Source organism: Syngnathoides biaculeatus, chromosome 10 (assembly GCF_019802595.1).
Source record: "Syngnathoides biaculeatus isolate LvHL_M chromosome 10, ASM1980259v1, whole genome shotgun sequence".
NCBI lineage: Eukaryota > Metazoa > Chordata > Actinopteri > Syngnathiformes > Syngnathidae > Syngnathoides > Syngnathoides biaculeatus.
Window position 1 is genome coordinate 90,639 of NC_084649.1, and position 22,463 is coordinate 113,101.

The 22,463-nt window shown below is 44.3% G+C and overlaps 1 protein-coding gene across 12 annotated transcripts in view; it reads left to right on the forward strand.

The window, feature by feature from the left end:
* The window catches only part of plekha6 (pleckstrin homology domain containing, family A member 6), a 94,209-nt gene extending 71,881 nt beyond the window's left edge, over window positions 1-22,328 (forward strand). For 8 of the 12 annotated variants that reach the window (XM_061833241.1, XM_061833244.1, XM_061833249.1 and 5 more), the window contains 2 exons: window positions 766-869; window positions 2,374-2,716. In XM_061833241.1, the coding sequence (XP_061689225.1) occupies window positions 766-851 (86 nt within the window). In that variant the 3' untranslated portion in view covers window positions 852-869; window positions 2,374-2,716. Of the gene's footprint in view, window positions 1-765; window positions 870-2,373; window positions 2,717-19,431 lie in introns of those variants that run through there. The other 4 variants (XM_061833240.1, XM_061833251.1, XM_061833243.1 and 1 more) reach the window with 3 other exon arrangements.
* Window positions 22,329-22,463: the final 135 nt, after the last annotated feature.

A 22,463-nucleotide genomic window follows, 5' to 3' on the forward strand; every position in this document is an offset into this window, starting at 1 on the left:
ACTAAACTAATTCTAATGACTGCTCTCCATCAAGATTATGCATATGCCAAAACTTAAGTAAGTAGCAAGCGATCATATGTTATACTATGTTTGATTTTGAAATATATGACATGCAAAACAAGCTTTTTAAAGTTTCATCTGTACATGAGTTATGGACCGCAGGCAAGTGGCATTGCATTAAAAGAATCATCAATAACCCATGTTGTATTGTTTTTAATGTTGCATAAATTCGATGAGTTGATAATATTTTTAGGAGCTACTTTTACACGTAGATTGACACCATGCTTTTGTACCTTTTAATTAGCTCAAAGACTTTTGCCAAAAAGGGCCTTCTAGTGGAGGCATGTAAAGTTGTTGAATATCTTGCCCTACCAATCAGGGTAGAAGTTCTTCATATCTTTATAACATGCTGAACGAGGGTAGCTTCTACTTTTCTGCTGCAAGCACACTTTTAAATCTCACTACATAAAAAAAAAAAAAAACTGGCACAACATGTGACATGACAGCCTCAGAAAATGGCTTGTGATCATGAATGATTTGTGGGAAACCAGTAATCACTGCACCTTGAATGTGTTCTTAAAGTGTCTGAGAATTGTTTAAATCAGATGTATAAACACCATATTAACTGACACAGCCCCAAGATTGTTGGTGTGTGCATATCACAAAAATGGAGTGGAATCCTTTTTCAGCTGTGCACCTCTTTGATTTGCTCATGTTTTTCGCTGCGTTGTCTTTCTTTTTATGGCTACCTTCATTTCACTCCAGCCCAGTGTGCCCCAGAGCCCCCCAAATCCCCAACCAACCTGCATCCTCCCCCTTCCTCTACTGACATCCCCACCTCCTCATTATGAATGCCTGCATCGGACCAGGTAAGTGACTGTTCACTACACCCAATCTTTGTTCGGCTATATTCCGCTGCACAGCTTGGCTCACTTTTAACTGACCAATGAAAGGGAACACAGAACAATCCATTAGATGATGCGCTTATTCACTTTCACGTTCTTTTGTGTTAAATGAAAATCTTGGAGTAAAGACAAGCACACAGCTGATTGTGGCTTTTAAACACTTTGGACTTGCATTATAAAACCCTGTGTTTCTTTCACAGATCCTCTTTATTGTTGCACTTTATTGACATTTGTCATTTGATCGTAATTAACAACGCACCTATCTGGACAGCTCAGTTCAATTAATATAGCTAAGTCTGTGTTGTCACATAATTGAAAAAAGCCTCATTTTAGAGATGAGAGTGTGCGACTCCGATTTATGTCAAAAGCTAAACTGATTTGGCCCATGTTTTACCACTACAGGGAATTTAAAGGGCTCCTGCCATGAAATGGATGATTTTTAGTATATTAATGAAAAAACGTCAGCCAATATGGGTCCATGCGTTTTTTCACCACTGAACATGATTTTGACGTATACAGCTTTTTGTAACTCCCGCCATGAAAATCGTCTCGAGGGATTTGTTTTCGAGAGGAAGCAGGAAGTGACGTAAAGGACAGCAGTGGACTCGTTTGTTTCCATTAGTTTTACTTCCAGGAAGGTAGCTCGTTGTTCCTTTGTGTTAGCCAAAATGCCGGCTAATTGCATTGCTAGACATTGCTTGAACACTCGGGAGAATGGATTTAGCCTTCATAAGTTTGCAAGAGACCTGGTTAGTTGTGAAAAATGGATTGCACGGGTGCAGAGGACAAGAGCTTTGTGGGTTCCAAATAACAGATAGGCAGTAATGTGCCTCGGCTCGACGGTGTTCAACAAGTACTGCGGCGGCTTTGTACATCCCCCTAAAAGCAGCACGGCTCGGCTCCATTATATGCCACCACGGCGCCGAAAATCAGCCACACTGGCTGAGGCGCTGCGTTCGGCAGTCACTGCTTCTGCATGGCTGCACGTTGGACTTTGCGGGGGGTTGGGTGGGGGGGTGGCGTTGGCGGGCTCTGACGAACCCAGCCGAGAATGCCTCATTCAGCCGCGTGTGCGCATAAAGTGCCCCGGCTCGACTGTGTTGCTCAGTACTGCGGTGTCTATGAACAACCCTCTAAAGCAGCACGGCTCAGCTCCGTTATAAGCCACACCTGCCGAATGCGATGAGCCGTGAAGAAGTGGATCGGACAGCGATGCAGAAAACCCCTTCCTGAGGACCCTTTAGCTGTTCAACACAAATGCAGCAATGGTGAATAACTCACTCTGTCTATATTAAACTGCCTGTGATATTTTTGTCGATCTTCATTAAAAATGCAGACACTCTTCATGGTTAAAAGAAAATAAACTCTTATGAAGATTATAACAATAATATATAAATACTCATCACAGTAACAGGGTTGCAAATTCATACTAATGTTGTCATGGCCCTGCCGTTCCTGCCCTGGCTAGGCGTGTCCCAGGAGACCGACGATAGTGGACGACTGATCCTCGCCAGATCATCACCTCGCATGCCTCGTTCCCGCACTCCCATATTCCTGACGCCAACCTTCCGTGTACCGACAAACGCCTGTCGCTCCTGTTCCTGCTGTTTGTGGTGACTGACTCCCCGGGTACCGACTCTGGAACGAATAAAGACTTTCTCCTTACCAGTTGCCTCTCACCCAAGTCGTGCATTTGGGTTCGCCCTCGAGTCCCGTTCATGACAAATGTTTGCATTCTCTCAGGAATAGAAGCTAGCTGTTTACCATTTTTTACTGCTGAGAAGAGAACAAACTTACTCATTTAAATATGTAAATAAAAAAAATATACATGATGAGAAGAAGAGAAGACATACCCTTTGTCAGTCTATTCTTTTGGAAAATTTGGTGATGTCAAGTCCAGCGTATCATGTGATTCACTGCTTTCTTCCTATAACATGGTAAAAAGGTTATGGTAATGGGGTTATGGCCATCTTGTGGGAGACACATTCCATTAAAGCCCAAGTGTCATCCGTATAAACATTCTAAAATAAGATATTGTAATGAAAAATACATATAATATTATTCACCTCAATGACTAAAATAAAAGAAATGAGCGGAGAGCACGTCATCCATGCGCAAAGTTGCGGAAGTGTTATACGACATCCAAGTGGTCGCCATATTGGCTGCATCTACTGCCCGTGACATCACCCTGGACATTCGCCATTGAAAACACACTGTGGCCCGTACTGTGGGACATGCCCCTTCAGACACGGAAGCTGTTTTTGAATAAGAGAACATCTCACAACTGAGTGAAGTGACCAAGGCAATCAATATTACCTTATCGTTTTGAGCCATATTTAGATGATATGCGGATCACAGCCAAACCACCTCCGCGCGGCGATGATAAAAACGCTGCCCGCGAGTGATGATAACGGCGCAGCCAAACTGCTTCCCTGTCCACGAGCGACGACGACACCGCGGCCAAACCGCCTCCCCAGCCGATCCGGCCTTGTCGACAATTGCCGATTGCGATTCACAAGGCCGGCTCGGCCTTGTCAGCAAGGCCGGTGGTGATCCACAAGGCCTGCGGAGGCCTGCGGAGGCCGTCGTCAGCTGCTGCTGCACAGAAGCCATCCGATGCGCACAGACACATTTAGCACCCCTGATTTACGGATTCCCCGCCCTCCCCCAACTACTGTTTTTTTTTAGTAGCTGTATACACACCAACCTATCATTTGGAACCCACCGAGGTCTCGTTCTTTGCACCTGTGCAATCCATTTTTCATGATGAACCGGATCTTTTGAAAAAGTATGAAGAGCGAATCCATCCTCCCGAGTGTTCGAGCAATATCCAGCAATACAACAAGCTGGCATTTTGGCACAAAGGAACAACGAGCTACCTTCCAGCAGATACAACTCAGAAATGATCATTTCCAATTTCAACTGATATTAGTAGAACATGATATAAAACGGTATTTAAAATTTTTCATCAAGAAAAAAATTATTGATCTGACAAACTTTATCTGAAGAAAACTTAAATTGGCCTGTCAAGGAATAAACATGACCGGTCTATACGCGCAATGTTTTGAAGATGCTGAAAATTTAGTTCAACATAATCGGCGTTACTGGCAACATGCTGGCGATACATTGTTTCAAACATTCCTGTCAGCAATCGTTATGTATTGTGTGTGTGTGTGTGGGGGGGGGGGGGGGTGTCACGCATCACGGGCCTGTCATAAATAGCATGCCGGCTTGCTTGAACGCGCCTTTATTGCCACACTACGAGGTGGATGATAGTTTAACTTCTTTTTTTTTTCGGGAGGGGAGGCACGCCGTCACACTGCCTCGCAATCGACACAATGAACACCCTTGGTGTAACTGAATTTCCTTTGACATGGCTCATGATGTTGATGACTTTTGAAGTAAATGCACTTGCAGTATGTGAAGCAGCTCTGAACATGCGCTTTCGGCCTAACTTCCGTCCATGCTCAGTACGGTTAACTTGCATTTCCTTACTCTGGGTGAATACTGATTGTTTTGGAGCAGGCTTGTTTCGTTAACAACATTTATGAAATAAACACGTAAACTAATGTCAAGACTACACAAAATAAGCGATGTCTTTCAATATCTATTTTTTCTACTCATAAATTTTACACGCGTGATTTTTCATTTTCGACTGTGGAGATTTGCAAGCACGGATGCGTGCGGGCACGGTCACGCACGTCAAATGTGAGTGACTGCAATATGCATAAAAGGTCCATCAGGATCAGCTTTAATGGTATGGAAGTAAATATGTGCAACTAGAATTTGAATTTAAAAATGCCATTGAAAATTTTATGTTGTATTTTTTTCTTAGTCCCATGACATCACATACTAAGAAAGCGTAACTGGGCTGGCTGGGTGTTGGGTTCTGACTTTGGTAATGTCTGTGACCTGAAGTAACCCTGCCATTTCTACACTGAATTTAGACGAATTTCAGACAGCGAATTTTAACCAGTTGAATTTCAGACAGCAAATTTTAGCCAGTTGAATCTCAGGAGACGGTTAAATTTGTGTTTGAATTTTGAAATGCTGATTTTTTTTTTTTTTAATATGCCAAATTTGTTAACATTGAAAGTTAAATTAAAATACAGCTACTGAAAATGGGGTCACTTTGAAATAATGTAAATTTTAAAATGCAGTCAAAATATGTATACAAAAATACAACATAAAATTTTCAGTGGCATTTTTAATTCAAATCCTAGTGGGACATATTTACTTCCATACAATGGCCAAGTATGTGACAACACACAAGGAATTTGTCCTTGGGAATCGGTGCCACACTGGTACGACTTTCATGTTGAGTACGGAGAAGAAGAACAAACAAACTAACAAGAATGAAGAACAATAGACATTCAATTTATAGGAAACTATTTCTTACAAGAGTCAAAGTTGTTTAAATATGCAGAGTCTTCGAGCATTTACAGCAGTTAGAATGCATCAACCACCCACATTATGTTAAGTTAAGTGTGCCCTTACCCGTTAAGGGTTAGGTTTGCCATTATAGACCAGTGCAATGACAGTTGTGGCAACGGAGCAATTGTCTACAGTATTACTAATACTAAGACTGATTGGACCAGCAGGATCTGAGGGTATGTCCCAACAACGCAACAAGGCTGAAAATAGTAGGTTTGCTGATCAAGAATGTAATTACTTAATTGCAAGAGGTGGGAAAAAACAGTTTGAATGCCTGTTGGTTTTTATTTGCATTGATCGGGAGCACCTACCCAATGGAAAGTGCTGAAAGAGCTGGTGGGCAGGATGTGGAGGGTCCGAAAGGATCCTACCCAGTAGGACCTAGTTTGTGTGGCGTGCAAGTCTTTAAGGGTGGGGAGGGTGGTGTCGAAAATCCGTTCAGTGGTTTTGATCTTCTGATCTTGTTCTTTTTTTGATGTCTGTTGTGTTGTCCTAACCCTAACCCTAACCCTAACCCTCTCTCAGAAGCTCTTGTGACATCTGATCCATCTCAGCCAATGGACGTAATTTAAAGTCACAAGAGATTGAAAAAAAAGATATATCTACAAACTTGAATAAGTTTCTTAATCTTCATCCTATTTTCAAAAAGTTATCAGAAAGCTTGCTCAGTACAGAAACCAACAATATCTCTTCTTTTTTTTAAATAGCATTTAAAATGTCTAAAGAGAAGGTGTTACTGATTTTCATATAATTTAATCAAGAAAAGTATCATCTTCTTCTGTCCATTTCGGCTATCCATACTTCTGTCCTGAGTTTAGCCTCCACTACTCTTTCCCATAACTTAATTGTGTGGCCGATCAATGTATTTGTGCTGTCCTCAAGACACCTTACTATACGAAGCTAGACAGCCAGCAAACTTTTGAAGAAATTGCGTACACAAGGCATTCTTTTCTTGCTTTTATGCAGGTCTCTTGTGGTAAATGAATTAATAAACGTAACTGAAAGATACAGAAAAATATACATTTCACTGTGCACTGTGTGCCATTGTGCAAAGTACAGGTTTCTAACTTATTTATGCTAAACACAACAATAGCTGTATCAACAATCACTCCTTTACATCGAGTTTTCAAAGAAAAAAATAATTGTGACCTCCACCTAATGTCTTTGAACATACACTACTAACAAAGACAAAGGTTTCCCAAGGTTCAAATGTTTAGAACACATTCAGCAAAGTTGTGAGTTGTTCTCTGACTTAATGTTCACCATGCTCATATTTTCACGGGAGATAGGTCAAAGATCCTCTATATAGGTATAGTGCACTCACTCCACATAAAAACTGAATGATCTTCACAGGTCAAGACATGTCACTCTTACGCTTTTTCTTTTAAAACATTTTAACACATCGCATCATGAAATGAATAAATAAATGAAAAAAATACTTTTTTTTTTACTAACCTTTTAACTAACATATTTATCTTATGAAATATACAAATATTTTAACTAAAGACATTACATTCCCCCCTTGATATTATCACATTGTATCACTTCAAATACCAACATATTCATGAAATATCGCAGGGAATATTCAATCAGTCTCTGAAAGTAAAACCAAAATCTCTGAATAAGTCTCAAGAACACCTTTGCAGTCCCTTCGTAACAATCCGTACTTCCACTTTCTTGTCACTGCTGGGTAGACTTTTCACGATCAGTCCCATCAGCCTGAGCATCCTTCAACAGGACATCATCTCCTTCTTTGACATTGGTCTGGTTTTCATTCCATTTTGTGCGTTGCTGCAGATTAGACAAATATTCACCTTTCCATCTCTTCTAAAATGTGTCTACTCACTGTTGTACATTTCCATTGTTTTCCATACAACTGTCCCGAGACGTTTCGAGATGGAGGAGAAGCTGTGCTTGACTTTTGTATTAGCAACATTGCCGGAGTATTGTTGGACAGTCTGGGTCAGTAGATATTGGGATGAGAGGCCTTGCATTTATAATTGCCATGACTTCAGACATAAACATGCATAAAATCTAATGAGTCAGACATGTTTGAACAGTTTTTAGCAACATTGCATCGAGAATATGTCTAGTTACCCCTATCAGACGTTCCCACAACCCTCCCATATGGGACGCATGTGGAGGGTTGAAAATCCATGAGCACTACTCTTGGAGATACTTTCCAAGTGCAAGTTTGAACTTCCCCATCACAAAACCTACCTGGTACTGACCTTGACTGTCTAAAGAACACAGGAATACTACTACCCCTATAGTTACAGTAGATGCGCTAGAGTAAATACACAATGCATTTCTTTCCATGGCACTTAGCAATCCTAGACTGTAGCACCTTTTGATTTGTAGATCCTCAAGCGCTTTTAATGAGTCTTTCCATGAGACCCACATCTCCTATTTTTCTGGAGGACGAGGCGCATCCCTGTCCCTCTCTCAGATGACAGTTCTCTTAGTAGTGCCTTGCCTTGCATGATAACGCGAGCAAAAAAACCCAAGGGGTCATTCCGACTGTTGACATTTGACAGTACTCCCCGGCATGTGAATGGTTTTGTCTCATTTGATACAAGGTAAGTAAAACGGTCAGTTTGTAGGTTCCAACAGAGTCCTAAACTCCCGTGTACTGGGAGAGGATGTGTTCCAAGGACTAAATCTTTCAAGTCTTTAGCACGGTCCTCCACAGAAAATGCTTCCATGACCAGGTGGCAGTTAGAAGCCACTTTGTGGAGATGGAGGTTGGATTCTGCTAACGTGTTTTTAGTTCTCGTTAACATGTCTACTGCTTGTTCTGGAGTGGGAACAGATGTGAGCATGTCGTCAACATAAAACTGTCTTTCAACAAACTGTCTGGCATCTGTACTGTGCTCTTGTTCACCCTCTTTTGCTGCTCGTCGCATACAGTAAGTTGCCACAGCTGGTGATGGGCTGTTCCCAAAAACATGCACTTTCATCCAGTATTCAACTACAGACTTTGTGATGTCATTGTCTTCAAACCAGAGGTTGCGGAGGTAGTCTCTATGGTCCTCACACACCTCAAAGCAATAAAACATTTGCTGCACATCCGCATTCATGGCAACTGGCTCTCTTCTAAATCGCAGAAGCACTCCGAACAGTGAGTTGTTAAGATCAGGTCCACTTAGTAGCCCTTAGTTGAGAGACGTAACATCACACTCTTCTGGCAGAGGGGGAGCAAGCTCAGCTTGATTGTTATCCAGCATTTTTTGCATGAACTGGATGTTTTGCTAGCTCATTTTTGGCTTCTTTTTCCAAAGTCTTTTTCGGTGAGTTCAGACGTTTTAAGGCCTGAACTCTTGGTTGTGAGCCTCCTTCTTGGACAGCAGAAGGGTAAAGGAGCAACCCAACTGTTTTCCTTGTTCTGACTAACTGCACCATCCATAAGTGTTAGAAAAGTTGTCTCATCTATAGACAACGGTACCTTGTCATCTGACTATGTTCTGTCAAACACTGACTGACCTAGCTTGTCAAAATGAACTGTGGAGTCTGCAATGTTTGCAACTACTAGTGTGTTTAGATGAGGCCTAACACTACAGTCTTCTTTCACTGGAATTGTGTTTGGAGATAGTTCAAAATAAGTTGTGCATCTGTTTTCCAACATAGCTCTCTTTTATACATTAACCTCTGTTGTTCTGTGAGCTTTACCTAAACATACTTCCCCCACTATAACCCAACCAAAATTCAGTCTTTGGGCATAAGGAGCATTTTGGGACAGGAACAGGACCTGTATGAAGCGCTGATTTGTGCTTGGGACTGTCACACTGAGCACACTTAGCTGCCACCTTAGAATTTTTTGCAATATGCTGCACTGAAACGCAATACCTGTAAACAGATGTGATGCTCTTTGAGAAAGGCTCGACACTCCTAAATTGGTTTGTTTCTAAATTACTTACATTTTTAAGATGGTGTGGCTTTTTATGAATGAGGCACTGTTGATCTGGTTCTTCTATTTTCTTTTCCTCTGAATCATCTTGTTTTTCCTCTGCAATCTCTGTTTTGTGTACTGACACAGTAGCTTTGCGATTGGTGAGTGTGGTAATGAAGTGAAGAAACGGGTCCAAGCAGGTTGGAACAGCTGGCGGAAGGTACCTGGTGTGTTATGTGACAGAGTCTCTGCTAGGATGAAGGGCAAAGTTTACAAAACAGTGGTGAGTACGGCCATGATGTACGGATTAGAGACGGTAGCACTGAAGAAACAACAGGAAGCAGAACTGGAGGTAGCGGAAATGAAGATGTTGAGGTTCTTGCTCTGAGTGAGCAGGTTGGATAGGATTAGAAATGAGCTCATTAGAGGGGCAGCCAAAAATGGATGTTTTGGAGACAAGATTCGCGAGAGCAGACTTCGATGGTTTGAACATGTTCAGAGGTGAGAGAGTGAGTATATTGGTGGAAGGGTGCTGAGGATGGAGCTGCCAGGCAAAACAGCGAGAGGAAGACCAAAGAGAAGGTTTATGGATGTGGTGAGGGAAGACATGAGGGCAGTTGGGGTTAGAGAGGAAGATGCAGGAGATAGGCTAAGATGGAAAAAGATGACACAGTTTGGAGACCCCTAACAGGACTAGCCGAAAGGAAAAGAAGAAGAAGAAGAAGTATTGCGATCCTACAGTTGTCCATATTTCCTGCAGGTTGAAGGGAAGTTTTCCAACAACTGGGCTCACCCCTCGAGCTGTGTCCAGGTACGCAAGCCCTGTGCACCATCTGACTTAGCACGCTGTAACTCTTAACAAGATGTCACCAAGTTCTCTTAACTTGTCACTACCTTTGTTTGTCAGTCTTGGAAATTCTTCCATCTTTTGTAAGAGTGCATCTTCAATGGCCTCTGAGGAGCCGTAACATTCCTCGAGACGTTTCCAAACCATTTTTGCTCGTGCAGCAGGTTTAAGGGTGTGCACAGCATGAATCATTTTAGCATCTAATTCCTCTCTGGCTGATATGTTTAAGTCCTTAGTTGCACTAGTGAATGAGGGTTTCCATGCACAAACGTTTTCTGGTTTGTTATAAAAATGCAGTAAACCAGTGCTAACTAGTTCTTTCTGAATTAGACACTTTGCAAAATCATGTGCTCCAATTGCTTCAGGTTGGTTGTTGTTTGTGGGTTGGAAAGTGCGAGCTAAAGGATTAAATGAAGAGTTGCAACTTGGTCAACAGGTTGGTTGATGACTTGCCTGTCTCATACATTGTCATTTTCAAGGGTTCCGAGTAGCTCACTTTGTTGTTCAACATATTCCCTGGTGCACTGTGCAGCGTTTAAGGGCTCAGCTTTAATTGGGGGTTCCATATCTAACTCCCCGCTCTGACATGCCACTTCTTCAGAGGCTGCAGCTTCAGCCTCGGCTGCTGCTACTTCTTTTAAACATCTCAGAATGTGGAGAGTGGCATCTATATCAGCCTTTTGCTTTGATGCACTTGCCTCTAAATCTGCTCTCTGCCTCATCACGGTTGCCTCTTTTTCAGCAAAGATGAGCCGGGCTTTAGCTGCTTGAGCTTTGGCATAGGCTTTCATAGCTGAAAAACCTGATGACGGTGATGATGAAAGCGACCTCCTGCTGGGGGCCCTGGACCTGGTGCTGTGTAGAGGTGAAGGTTACTGTCTCAGCGACATTTGGTGCCTCTCTGGCGACGGCTGGACTGCAGGGCCTGTCTGATCTGTGGCTCCACCGATGTCTGGATTAGATTCTGTGTCAACTTCATTCTGCTGCTCATAATCTTTCAGATAGTTCTTTCCTGAGCATAGACTCAAGTTGATTTATTGGAGCTCTGTGTTGCTTGAACCTGCTGAGTGGTCGTCTTTTTACTGTGCTGTCCTCATGACACGTTACTATGTGAAGCTAGACATCTAGCGAACTTATACAGAAATTCCGTACACAAGGCGTTCTTTTCTTGCTTTTGTGGTGTTTACATAATACACCCGCGGGACCTCGAGTTGGGGTGCGGGGTTCCGCACGGACTGTTTTTGTTGTTGCGCTTCCGGAGGAAAGGTTAATAGAGTTCCCGCCGTTATGCGAGTAGTTTGGTGATGTCGAACAATAAAGCAAGTTCTGTTCCTGTGTCCGACACTCCGCCTCCGACTCCTTTTCTCCGGCGCTACACTGGTGACCCCGACGTCAGTCCCGGCGTTTTCGAGACTGAAACGAACATGGCAACCGCCATCCTCAAATTGCCGGAGTTTTGGGAGACGTCCGCGGCAGCGGGGTTCGCACAGACTGAGGCTCAGTTCGCCCTCCGCGGGATCTCAGATGATTCCACGCGTTACTACCACGTTGTCTCAGCACTCGGGAGCTCAACGGCGGCCAGAGCAGTGAACTTCATCACCTCTCCCCCGGCCCGAGATAAGTATGCTGGGATCAAGGCTCACCTTCTCAAGGTTTTTGAACTTTCACGGCCGGAACGTGCCCGACGTCTGTTGGCTATTAATGGACTGGGGGACAGCAAACCTTCCGAACTCATAGAAATGATGCTAAACCTGCTGGGCACGGAAGAGCCCAATTTCATTTTCATGGAACTGTTTCTCAGGCAAATGCCACCGCATGTTCAGACGGCGCTCGCGAACAGTACTATCACTGAGCCCCGGGCCCTGGCCGAGGAGGCCGACCGTTTCTTCCTGGCAACCCAGCGCTTCTCCCCTGAGACGCTGGCCGCGACGCGCCATTACTCACCTTCGGGCGCGGGGGTGGCATCCAGCAGGGGCCCCTTCGGCACCGACGGCCGTGCTGGCACAGGCTTGTGCTACTTCCATGCCCGTTTCGGTGCGAAAGCGAAGAGGTGCCGCGCCCCTTGCAACTACGACGCGTTGGGAAACGCCAAAGCCCACGCTTCGCAGCGGCCGTGAGCGTGGGCGCGAAGAGCCGGCTGCTGTTCGTCAAGGACAACCTTTCCGGGCGCAAATTCCTTTGTGACACCGGCGCCCAGAGGAGCGTCCTGACGGCCACTGCGGAGGACGCCGCTGGCGGGACTCATGGGCCACCCCTACTGTCCGCTAATGGCTCCCCTATCCGCTCTTATGGCATGAGGACTGTGGACTTGTGTTTCGGGAGTCAGCGCTTCACATGGGACTTTGTCACTGCGGATGTCTCATTCCCTCTCCTCGGCGCTGATTTTTTTTGTGCCCACGGGCTGCTGGTGGATGTTAAGAGGGGCCGTCTGGTGGATGCACTGACTTTTTCCACGGTCGCCTGCGTCCGCAATGAGGCGACTTATGGTGGTCTCTCCAGTTCGCTATCGGACGGCACCAAGTACCAACTCCTCCTTGGTGAGTTCCCTGCCTTGACACGGCCCACTTTCTCCTCTGCCACGACTAAACATGGGGTCGAGCACCACATTGAGACCAAGGGCCCCCCGATCCATGCGAGGGCCCGACGGCTTGATCCCGAGAAGCTAGCAGTCGCTAAGTCCGAGTTTGCCAACATGGAGCGTCTGGGCATCGTCCGCCGCTCGGATAGCCCGTGGGCCTCGCCACTACACATCGTCCCTAAACCGAGTGGTGGGTGGCGACCGTGTGGTGACTACCGCCGCCTTAACGACGCCACTACGCCCGACCGCTACCCTGTCCCACACATTCAGGACTTCTCAGCCCACCTGGCAGGCAAAATCTTGTTCTCCAAGGTCGACCTGGTGCGCGGGTATCACCAGGTTCCCGTGCACCCCTCAGACGTTCCCAAGACAGCTGTAATCACTCCGTTTGGACTGTTCGAGTTTCTGAGGATGCCCTTTGGTCTTAAAAACGCGGCACAATCTTTCCAGCGTTTAATGGATTCTGTGCTCAGGGACTTGCCATTTGTGTTCCTCTATTTGGATGACATCCTCGTCGCCAGCTCCTCGGAGGATGAACATCTGATGCACCTCCGCGACCTCTTCGCAAGACTTGAGCAGCATGGCCTGATCATCAACCCGGCGAAGTGTGTTTTCGGGGTGCCCTCTATCCAGTTCCTCGGGCACCTCAGAGACAAGAACGGCGCCGCCCCCCTTCCGGCAAAGGTGGAGGCCGTCTCCGCTTTTCCCCAACCTCGCTCGGCTCGGGGCCTCCGGGAGATCCTGGGGATGGTGACTTTCTACCACCGGTTCATCCGCCGGGCGGCCCACATCATGCGCCCGCTCTATGAGGCTCTTAAAGACAAGCCCCCCAACCGGGACGTTGAATGGACGGCCGAGAGGATGGAAGCCTTCGAGGCTACGAAAGCCGCACTGAGTCGTGCCGCTATGCTGGCTCACCCGACCCACGGGGCCCCTGTCACTCTCACTACCGATGCATCGGACTACGCTGTTGGAGCCGTATTCGAACAGTGGGTCGGCGGCGTCTGGCAACCGCTTGCCTTTTTCAGCCGTCAGCTGGTCCCCAGGGAGCGCAAATACAGCACGTTCGATAGAGAGCTCCTCGGCCTCTGGCTGGCGATCCGCCACTTCCGCTCCCTATTGGAAGGCCGTGAGTTCACGGCATATGTGGACCATAAACCCCTCACTTTCGCCATGTCCAAGGTGGCCGAGCCGTGGTCCGCCCGCCAGCAACGCCAACTGTCGTTCATCTCTGAGTACACTACGGACATCCAACACATCGCCGGCAAATCCAATGTGGTCGCGGACTGCCTCTCCAGGGCGATCGTCGGCACTGTGCATCTGGGTCTTGACTACTCCTGCATGAGCCCAGACCAGGCCTCGGACCACGGGGTGCAGGCCCTCAAGACTTCTGACACGGGTTTGCGCCTGGAGGAAGTCGCGGTTGGTGACTCGGGCGTCAGGTTGCTGTGCGACCTCTCGGCTGACCAGCCTCGGCCGCTGGTCCCTGCAAACTGGCGAAGAGCCGTTTTCGAGGCGGTCCACAACCTCTCCCACCCCGGAAGGAAACCGTCCGTGAGGCTGGTGGCCCAGAAGTTCGTGTGGCGCGGTCTCAAGAAAGATGTGCAGGCCTGGGTCGACTCGTGCGTGGCCTGTCAGCGGGCTAATGTGCATCGCCACACAAAAGCCCCCTTGGAGCCCTTTGCTGTCCCCGAGAGGAGGTTTGACCACGTCAACGTTGACTTGGTAGGTCCACTTCCTCCCTCGCACGGATTCACCTACTTGCTCACCATGGTGGACAGGACGACCCGCTGGCCCGAAGCCGTTCCACTCTCCTCGACAACGTCGTCAGACGTGGCCCGGGCGTTCATCGGCACGTGGGTTGCACGCTTCGGGACACCGTGCGACCTTTCTTCAGATCGTGGCCCTCAGTTTACCTCTGAACTCTGGAACGCGGTCGCTGAGAGTTTGGGGGTCAAGCTGCACCGCACTACCGCCTATCACCCCAAGGCGAACGGTCTTTGTGAGCGGTTCCACCGCTCCATGAAAGCAGCCCTGCGTGCCGGCTTGACGGACGGCAAGTGGTTGGATAAGCTCCCGTGGGTCATGCTCGGCCTCAGGTGCGCCCCCAAGGAGGACCTGTTGTCCTCATCCGCCGAACTCGTCTACGGCCAGCCACTGCGGGTCCCCGGCGAATTCATCCCGGACGCCACAGCGCCCTGGTCCGCAGCCAGGCAACGGTCCTCCCTGCTGGAGGCCGCAAAAGGGTTCGCGCCGGTTCCCACGTCGCAACATGGCACCCCAGCTGCCCGGCTGCCCCGTCACCTGCGCTCTGCGGATTTTGTGTTTGTTCGTCATAACGCCCACCGTGGACCTCTCCGCCCCCCATACGACGGGCCGTTCAGGGTCCTGGAGCACGGGGATAAGAGCCTGCTCGTGGACATTGGCGGCAGACCCGAGACTGTTTCCGTGGACAGGGTCAAAACCGCGCACCTGGACATTGCCCAGCCTTTGGGGTTGGCCCTCCCCCCGCGTCGGGGTCGTCCCCCTTTGCCCTGTGCCCCTGCGCCCGCCGGGGTACCCTTGACCCCGCCTGAGCCCTTGTCCCGTGACTCAATGGACAGTGCGGCCCCGCCCCCATCAGCCCCTACAGTGCACACTCGCCGGGGTCGGGTCATCATCCCTCCACGGCACAAGGATTTTGACTATGGGTGAATTCTGGGGGGGCTTGTGTGGTGTTTACATAATTCACCCGCGGGACCTCGAGTTGGGGTGCGGGGTTCCGCACGGACTGTTTTTGTTGTTGCGCTTCCGGAGGAAAGGTTAACAGAGTTCCCGCCGTTATGCGAGTAGTTTGGTGATGTCGAACAATAAAGCAAGTTCTGTTCCTGTGTCCGACACTCCGCCTCCGACTCCTTTTCTCCGGCGCTACACTTTTATTCAGGTCTCTTGCGTAAATGAATAATAAATGTAACTGAAAGATACAGAAAAATATTTCACTGTGCACTGTGTGGCATTATGCAAAGTACAAGTTGCTATCTTATTTATGCTAAACACAACAATAGCTGTATCAACATCAACCTGGATCGACAAACACTCGTTTACATCGAGCTTTCAAATAACAAATATAATTGTGACCTCAACCTAATTTCCGTGAACATACAATACTTACAAAGACGATACTTTCCCAGGGTTCAAACGTTTAGAACACATTCAGTGTAGTTATGAGTTGTTGTTTGACTTATCGTTCACCATGCTCATATTTTCATGGGAGATACGTCAAAGATCCCTTTTAGTCATACGGAGCACTCTCTCCGCATAGAAACTGAATGATCCTCACAGGTCAAGATGTGTCACTCTGATGTTTTTTTCTTTTAAAACATTTTAACACATCGCATCATGAAATAAACATGTATTTAACTTTTTAACTAGCATATTTATCTCATGAAATATACAAATCTTTTAACTAAAGACATTATATTATCCCTCTCTTTATCATACAGCTCTGCAACATTACCTTTGTTCTTAAGAATGAGCAGCAGCACACTTTCACACCATTGTCTGACCAATCTGTTGAGATCCTTTTCTACTCCTTTAGTGTCCAAGCTAGTGTACATGTTGTCATAATCCACTTATTTAGCCTTTTCCACCTCTACATTTGCTTTACGTCGTATCGCAATGTATTCCTTTCTCCTTGACCCCCTCAGTGTCCCACTACTTCTTAGCTAACTTCCTTTCTTGTATGATTTAATGTACTGTGAGGTTCAATCACAATTTTACCAGCAAATGCACTAAGTACACCCCTGCTTCTCTCTCTGATCACCTTGGTTGCACTAATCCACTCTTCCGGGAGCTCCTCACCTCCACTGAGAACCTGTCTCACCTGTTTATGGAAAGCTGCACAACACTCTTCCTTTCTCAGTTTCCATCACCTTGTTCCCTGCTCTACCTTTGTGTATTTAATCTTCCTCTCCACCACCAGATTCATCCAACACACCACCTTCCTATGCTGTCTAGCTACACTCTCCCATACCACTACTTCATAGTCAGTAACCTCCTTGAGATTACGTCTGAACAAAATATAATCCACCTACGAGCTTCTACCACGACTTTTGTTGGTCACCCTATATTATCTCTTCTGGAAAAAGGTGTTCACAACAACCATTTCCATCCTTTTTGCAAATTCCACCACCATCTGTTTCTCAAAGTTCCTTTCCTGGATACTGAATTTATCACTATGGCTTCACTAACATGTCCATTACAATCTGCACCAATCACAACTCTCTCTCTATGTCTGGGATGCTCAGAACTAATTCATCTACTTCCTTCAAAAACTTCTCTTTCAACACCAGGTCACATTCTACCTGTGGGCCATCGCCACTAATCACATTATACATAACCCCCTCAATTTCAAATTTCAGGCTCATCACTCAATCTGATACTTTTTTCCCGTCCAAGACTTTCTTCGCCAGGTCTTCCTTTAAAATAAACCCTACTCAATTTCTCTTCCATCTACTCCGTGGTAAAATAATTTAAACTCTGCTCTTAAACTTCTAGCCTTACTACCTTTCCACCTGGTCTCTTGGATGCACAATATAGCAACCATTCTCTTAATCATCATGTCAACTAACTCCAGAGCTTTTCTTTTCATAGTCCCAATATGCAAAGTCCCTCCCCTCAGTTGTAGGTTCTGTGGATTCATCTTCTTCTGCCAATGAAACCACTTTCCTCCTCTCCTTCATCTTCGACCAACAGTAGATGAATTTTGCACCAATGCCCTGTAAGTTAATGGTGCTGGGGATGGACATTGTTAACCTAGGCCATGACTGATCTGGTATGGGATTCTTTAGATGAAGGCTAGTATTTCTTTGGTAAAGTTTAAGCTGGATGCCCTGTCTGATGCAACCCTGCCTTGTGCCTTGGATCGATCAGTTTACATCAGATTTGCACATGCAGAAAAATTTGTTTTTCAAAAATAACTCTTGTAAAAGTGTAACCAATACCCGTGTCGACCGAAAATGAATACAAATAATTAATTTTAATGGTTTTGATTGGGCGGCACGGTGGATCACCTGGTAAAGTGTTGGCCTCGCAGTTCTGAGGATCTGGCTTCAATCCCAGCCCCGCCTGTGTGGAGTTTGCATGTTCTCCCTGTGCCTGCATGGGTTTTCTCCGGGCACTCCGGTTTCCTCCCACATCCCAAAAACATGCAACATTAATTGGACACTAAATTGCTGCCAGGTGTGATTGTAAGTTTACTGTTTACTCTTTGTCTCAATGTGCCCTACTATTGGCTGGCAACCAGTTCAGGGTGTACCCTGCCTCCCGCCCGTTGACAGCTGGGATAGACTCCAGCACTCCCCACGACCCTCGTCAGGATAAGCTGCAAAGAAAATGGATGGATGGATGGATGGTTTTTAAATTCATACTGATGAATGACCCTATGAGAAAATCATACTTAAATTCATAAAATACTTCTTTTTCATTTATATTCTGGATGTCCAAATCTTTTCTTCAAAGGCCCCCCAAAATTAAAAAAGTTGAAGAAAGCAACTGACCACCAAATTCACACCTTTAATTTATTTGACACAATAAACAGGGGTACACATACTCTACATTGGGTTAGCGTCGTGTGTGCATGAGCAGTGAAAGTGCCCTGAATTTTATTGTATTGGTGTCTGTTTTTTTTACTAACAACCGTTTTTTTTTCTTTATTTTTTGGGGGGTGGGGGGGGGTCACAGCAGTAGACTCAGAATAGTACTGTGGTTCACGAACAACTCATTCAACTGAAAAAAATATTTTGAGTGAACATGCTAATTGAATCAATGAAATGATTTGTTCCATTCTCAGCTTAGTTGAGCTCAGCTGCAAGACTTGAAGGACACCAAAAAGTTCCCCATAAATGGTGCTACCCGTGGGTTTGCTCCGTAGGTTTGTCAACATTGTTATACAGCAGCTATGACGATCTGTCAAAAGAGGTCTTTATGTAAAACCGGACTGGATTCACATAATGCCACAACAGCTGATTGCGTAGTCTCATACTGCAAGTCAGCGGCAGTGCTAGCTTGAATGGTGTCCTGAGCGAGACCTTTGGATGGTGCAGCCACAACTCCACCCATCAGCTTCCTCGTGGCATTGTATACTGGCGCAACCACGGTCCTCCTCCTTTTTCCATAATTTAATTTCCTCGTAAAATTATAAAATAATTATCTACCTTTCAACACAGGTAAAGATAGAGTGCAATGCATGAAACAATGTAAAAAGTGTCAAAAAGGTCTTTTACTACAGTTATTATGCACAGGTTGTTAACCAGCCATGAACTGGTTCGTGCCAATACTACTAAAATGTAAAGCATCTGCAAAAAGACCTGAAAAGGTGGGGAAAAAAAACAATCGGAAGATCATGGCCAGCGGCAACACTGAATGATGTGTGATTGGTTGAAAACAAGGAAGCCAGACTTCTTAACTCTTCTTTTTCCACTCTGTGTCAAAAGTTAGTACTGCAGTAAAAATCAGGCAGATGGCATGAGCCGTGTAAAATGTAGATTTACTCTATGCTGTGGACTGCCAAAAAAAAAAAAAAAAGGTTATGCTATGAACACCCCTTATTTAAAACTTACTAAATATTTTGAACCTGTCACCTATAAGATTCAGAAGTGAGAATTGTTCTGAAACAGAATTGGAACTGGAGTCGTTCAAATTCAAATTATGTCAAACCCTAGTACCAATGGACACAGAGGTCATCTAAAAATGTATTTCTTTCCATTGTTTATTTTTTTTTACCTATTGCTTCCTACAGCTCAAGCCCTGTCTGCTGTCAAGTTTGATGGAGCATCTTTTTGAGGACTTACTGTGTGGAATTGACAATGAAGGATACCTCAAACAAAATGACATTCATTTTTTAAGTACCTGATCCAATTTGTCAACATCCCAACAATGGAACAAAGCACCTCACCTTTAAAGGAAGAGACACAAACTAAACATCAACTCTACAACATTAATTTCATCCTGTGATGTAACCTACAAACCAATGGCCAGTACATAATGTATGTTCCCTGGGACATTACCGGGGCTCTTAAGTGTAATATCCAGTATGTTGTGCTTCAAAATGTGTAGTATGTCAACATAATTTAGCTCAGGACAAAGTAGAAATTACTGATGATGAACAAATATGCGTTCATCTAAGATGAGATGCTGTGGCGACCCCTAACGGGACAAGCTGAAAGTAAAAGAAGAAGAAGAAGAAAGTAAGTTAGCAAACTAAGGTTGGATTCTTGAACAATTTACCTTAAAACATGATGATAATGACCTGTTCTGGGTTTTAAAGAGCTAACTGAAACTTCACATCCTCAATGAGAGCAAAAAGAGACCGATTGAGTTCCTGACTACTGATGGATCAAAAGCCTTTCAGTCAAAAAAAATACTCTGTTTAATTGGTGATACCAGATCATATCCCGCCGTAACATTTTGGACTTGATTAATAAAAATGTTAAATTTATATAAAGCCTTTCAAGAGACGCAAAGACATTTAACATGTTTTTTTTTTTTTTTTTTCCTGGCCAACATGTTGACCGGTAGTGTTAGCTAAAAGAATAGGGTTGCACATGCAGCAGGGGTATTCACAGTTAATTGCGCCATGCGCTTTGTCTCCTTGAAAAAAAAAAAAAAGTATTTCTCTTCCGACCAAAATTATTTGCCAAAACATGCAAGGAAATTAAACATTTTTGTTGTCCAGATACATTAGTTTTAGCAAAGCAGAGCAAATTTATTTGTGCAGCACATTTCATACACAAGGAAGCTCTATGTACTTGCATGAGTAAAATGACTTGAATACAAATAAATAAAACATTTAAAATGGGAAAAAAGTGATAAAATTACAATAAAATATATATAAAAATGAAAAAATAAAAGTTAAATTAAAAGCAGCCTTCAGTGCAAGAAATACCATTAATAGTGGAAACACTCTAAAAAGCATGAGAAATTGGAAGCGTTTTCAATCTGGATTTAAAAACATTCAAACTTGGGGCTGACATCACCTCTGTTGGCAACTTATTTAATTTTTTTGCAGCACCAAAGCTAAATGCTCTGCTTCACCATGTTTGCCTTAGACTGTACACTCCAGTATTTGACCTGAGCCTGTCGGTCTCAGAGCTCTACTGGGTTTGTACTCTATAAGCATTTCTTTCATGGATTCATGACCGAAACCATTTAGTGATTCATTGACCAGTAGCAGAACTTTAAAATCTCTTTTAAATCTGACTAGACCACAACTCCAAAAACTAAACCTTTGCCATTTGTTGCCATTTCCATAAGCAAAAAACACAAGACACAACGATGAGATCAAGGCAATACGTAAAATCCTTAAACAAAAACAAACAAAACTCAATTGCTCATTATGTGCATCTCATCCACATATTTATTAAAACATACTGTACTTATGTATAATACTGCTCAAGAAATTAACCCACTGGTTGTATACCCATATATTGTACACTTAGAAAGTTGGATATGTGTGTTGAAAAGTAGTGAGCTACACACACGTTCAGTGAAAATAGAAGTGTCCTGAGAGGTGGAACTCTCAAATTACAGTATCTACAAAATACTGTCTAATAAAAAAATGGTTGACTTTCCTTCAAACATGCAATGCCATCTGAAAAGTTTGAACATTTGATCTTTTGTTTTTATTTGCATGTTCACATTCGGCAGCACAGTGGCGTGACTGGTTGGAGCTTTATTGCTTTAAGAGGACCAACCAAAACAAATAAATTCCAGAAATTCTTGATTAGTATTTTTTTTTTAAAGATGTACACGGATTTCATATGCATTGTTGAATTAAGTGTGTTGTTTTTGTGTGTGTCTGTGTGTGTTAAGCTGCTACTTAATTGCAGATGTGTGGTTACTTCACAGCCATGTTAGTATGTGTTAATATTGATACGAAATATAGTTAATATACTACTAAGTATTACTGTACTCCAAACTACTTTTATAGGGCAGGAAAAAACAATGATAAAATTAATTTGAACTTTTAAACATGCGCCTTTTTTCCTTGTGACTCACCACCCATTGCATTTTCCTTTTCTTGCACCTCCATGTCCATGTGGGCTGTCTTTGTAAAACCATATTTCAAGTAAATGTTACAAAATGAGGGAAAATTAATTTTATGATACAAGCAGTTAATGCTCCTCACTAAGTAAAAACATAAAGACTTATTAGATTTTCAATTTTTTTTCATTTAATTTTCTTTTAGGGAAGGGGATATGCTCAGAAGTGGCAGTACTTATATTTTTGCATGAAAATATTTTAACAAGATGTAATTCTGACACTTTTCATCAACAAAACCTTTGTTTTAATTTTGTTGCTTTCTTGGATTGAACATGGATATTTTTCAGCAAATGGAATCTGACGTGTTAAGATGGTATCGCCCAGCGAGGGCTTTTAAATACTGGTAGCATTTGTCACACTCGTGGGTGAAAAGAGAGCGTATGTGTTTTGGACCAATTGTTAAATAATAATTGTCTGTTTTATATGGTATTTGCCGCTACGGTTGTCTTTCTATTTCCTGTAAAAAATGAATTACTACTTTGAGGGAAAACTGTACAAACTGCTGGAAACTATGCAAATGATCGAATCGAGACAATATGCTTGCTTTTAGAAAACCTTGCAATAAATTGAATGTATTCAAATAAAGTCTCTTTTCATATGCTTTGGAACTCAGTCTTTTGAAGAATAAAATATGATATGTCTTGTTTGAAATTAGTCATATATGCATGTATGCAGTCATACATAGTCACTGATGGTGTAGGAGTAAACACACCTGACTTTGTTGCGGGC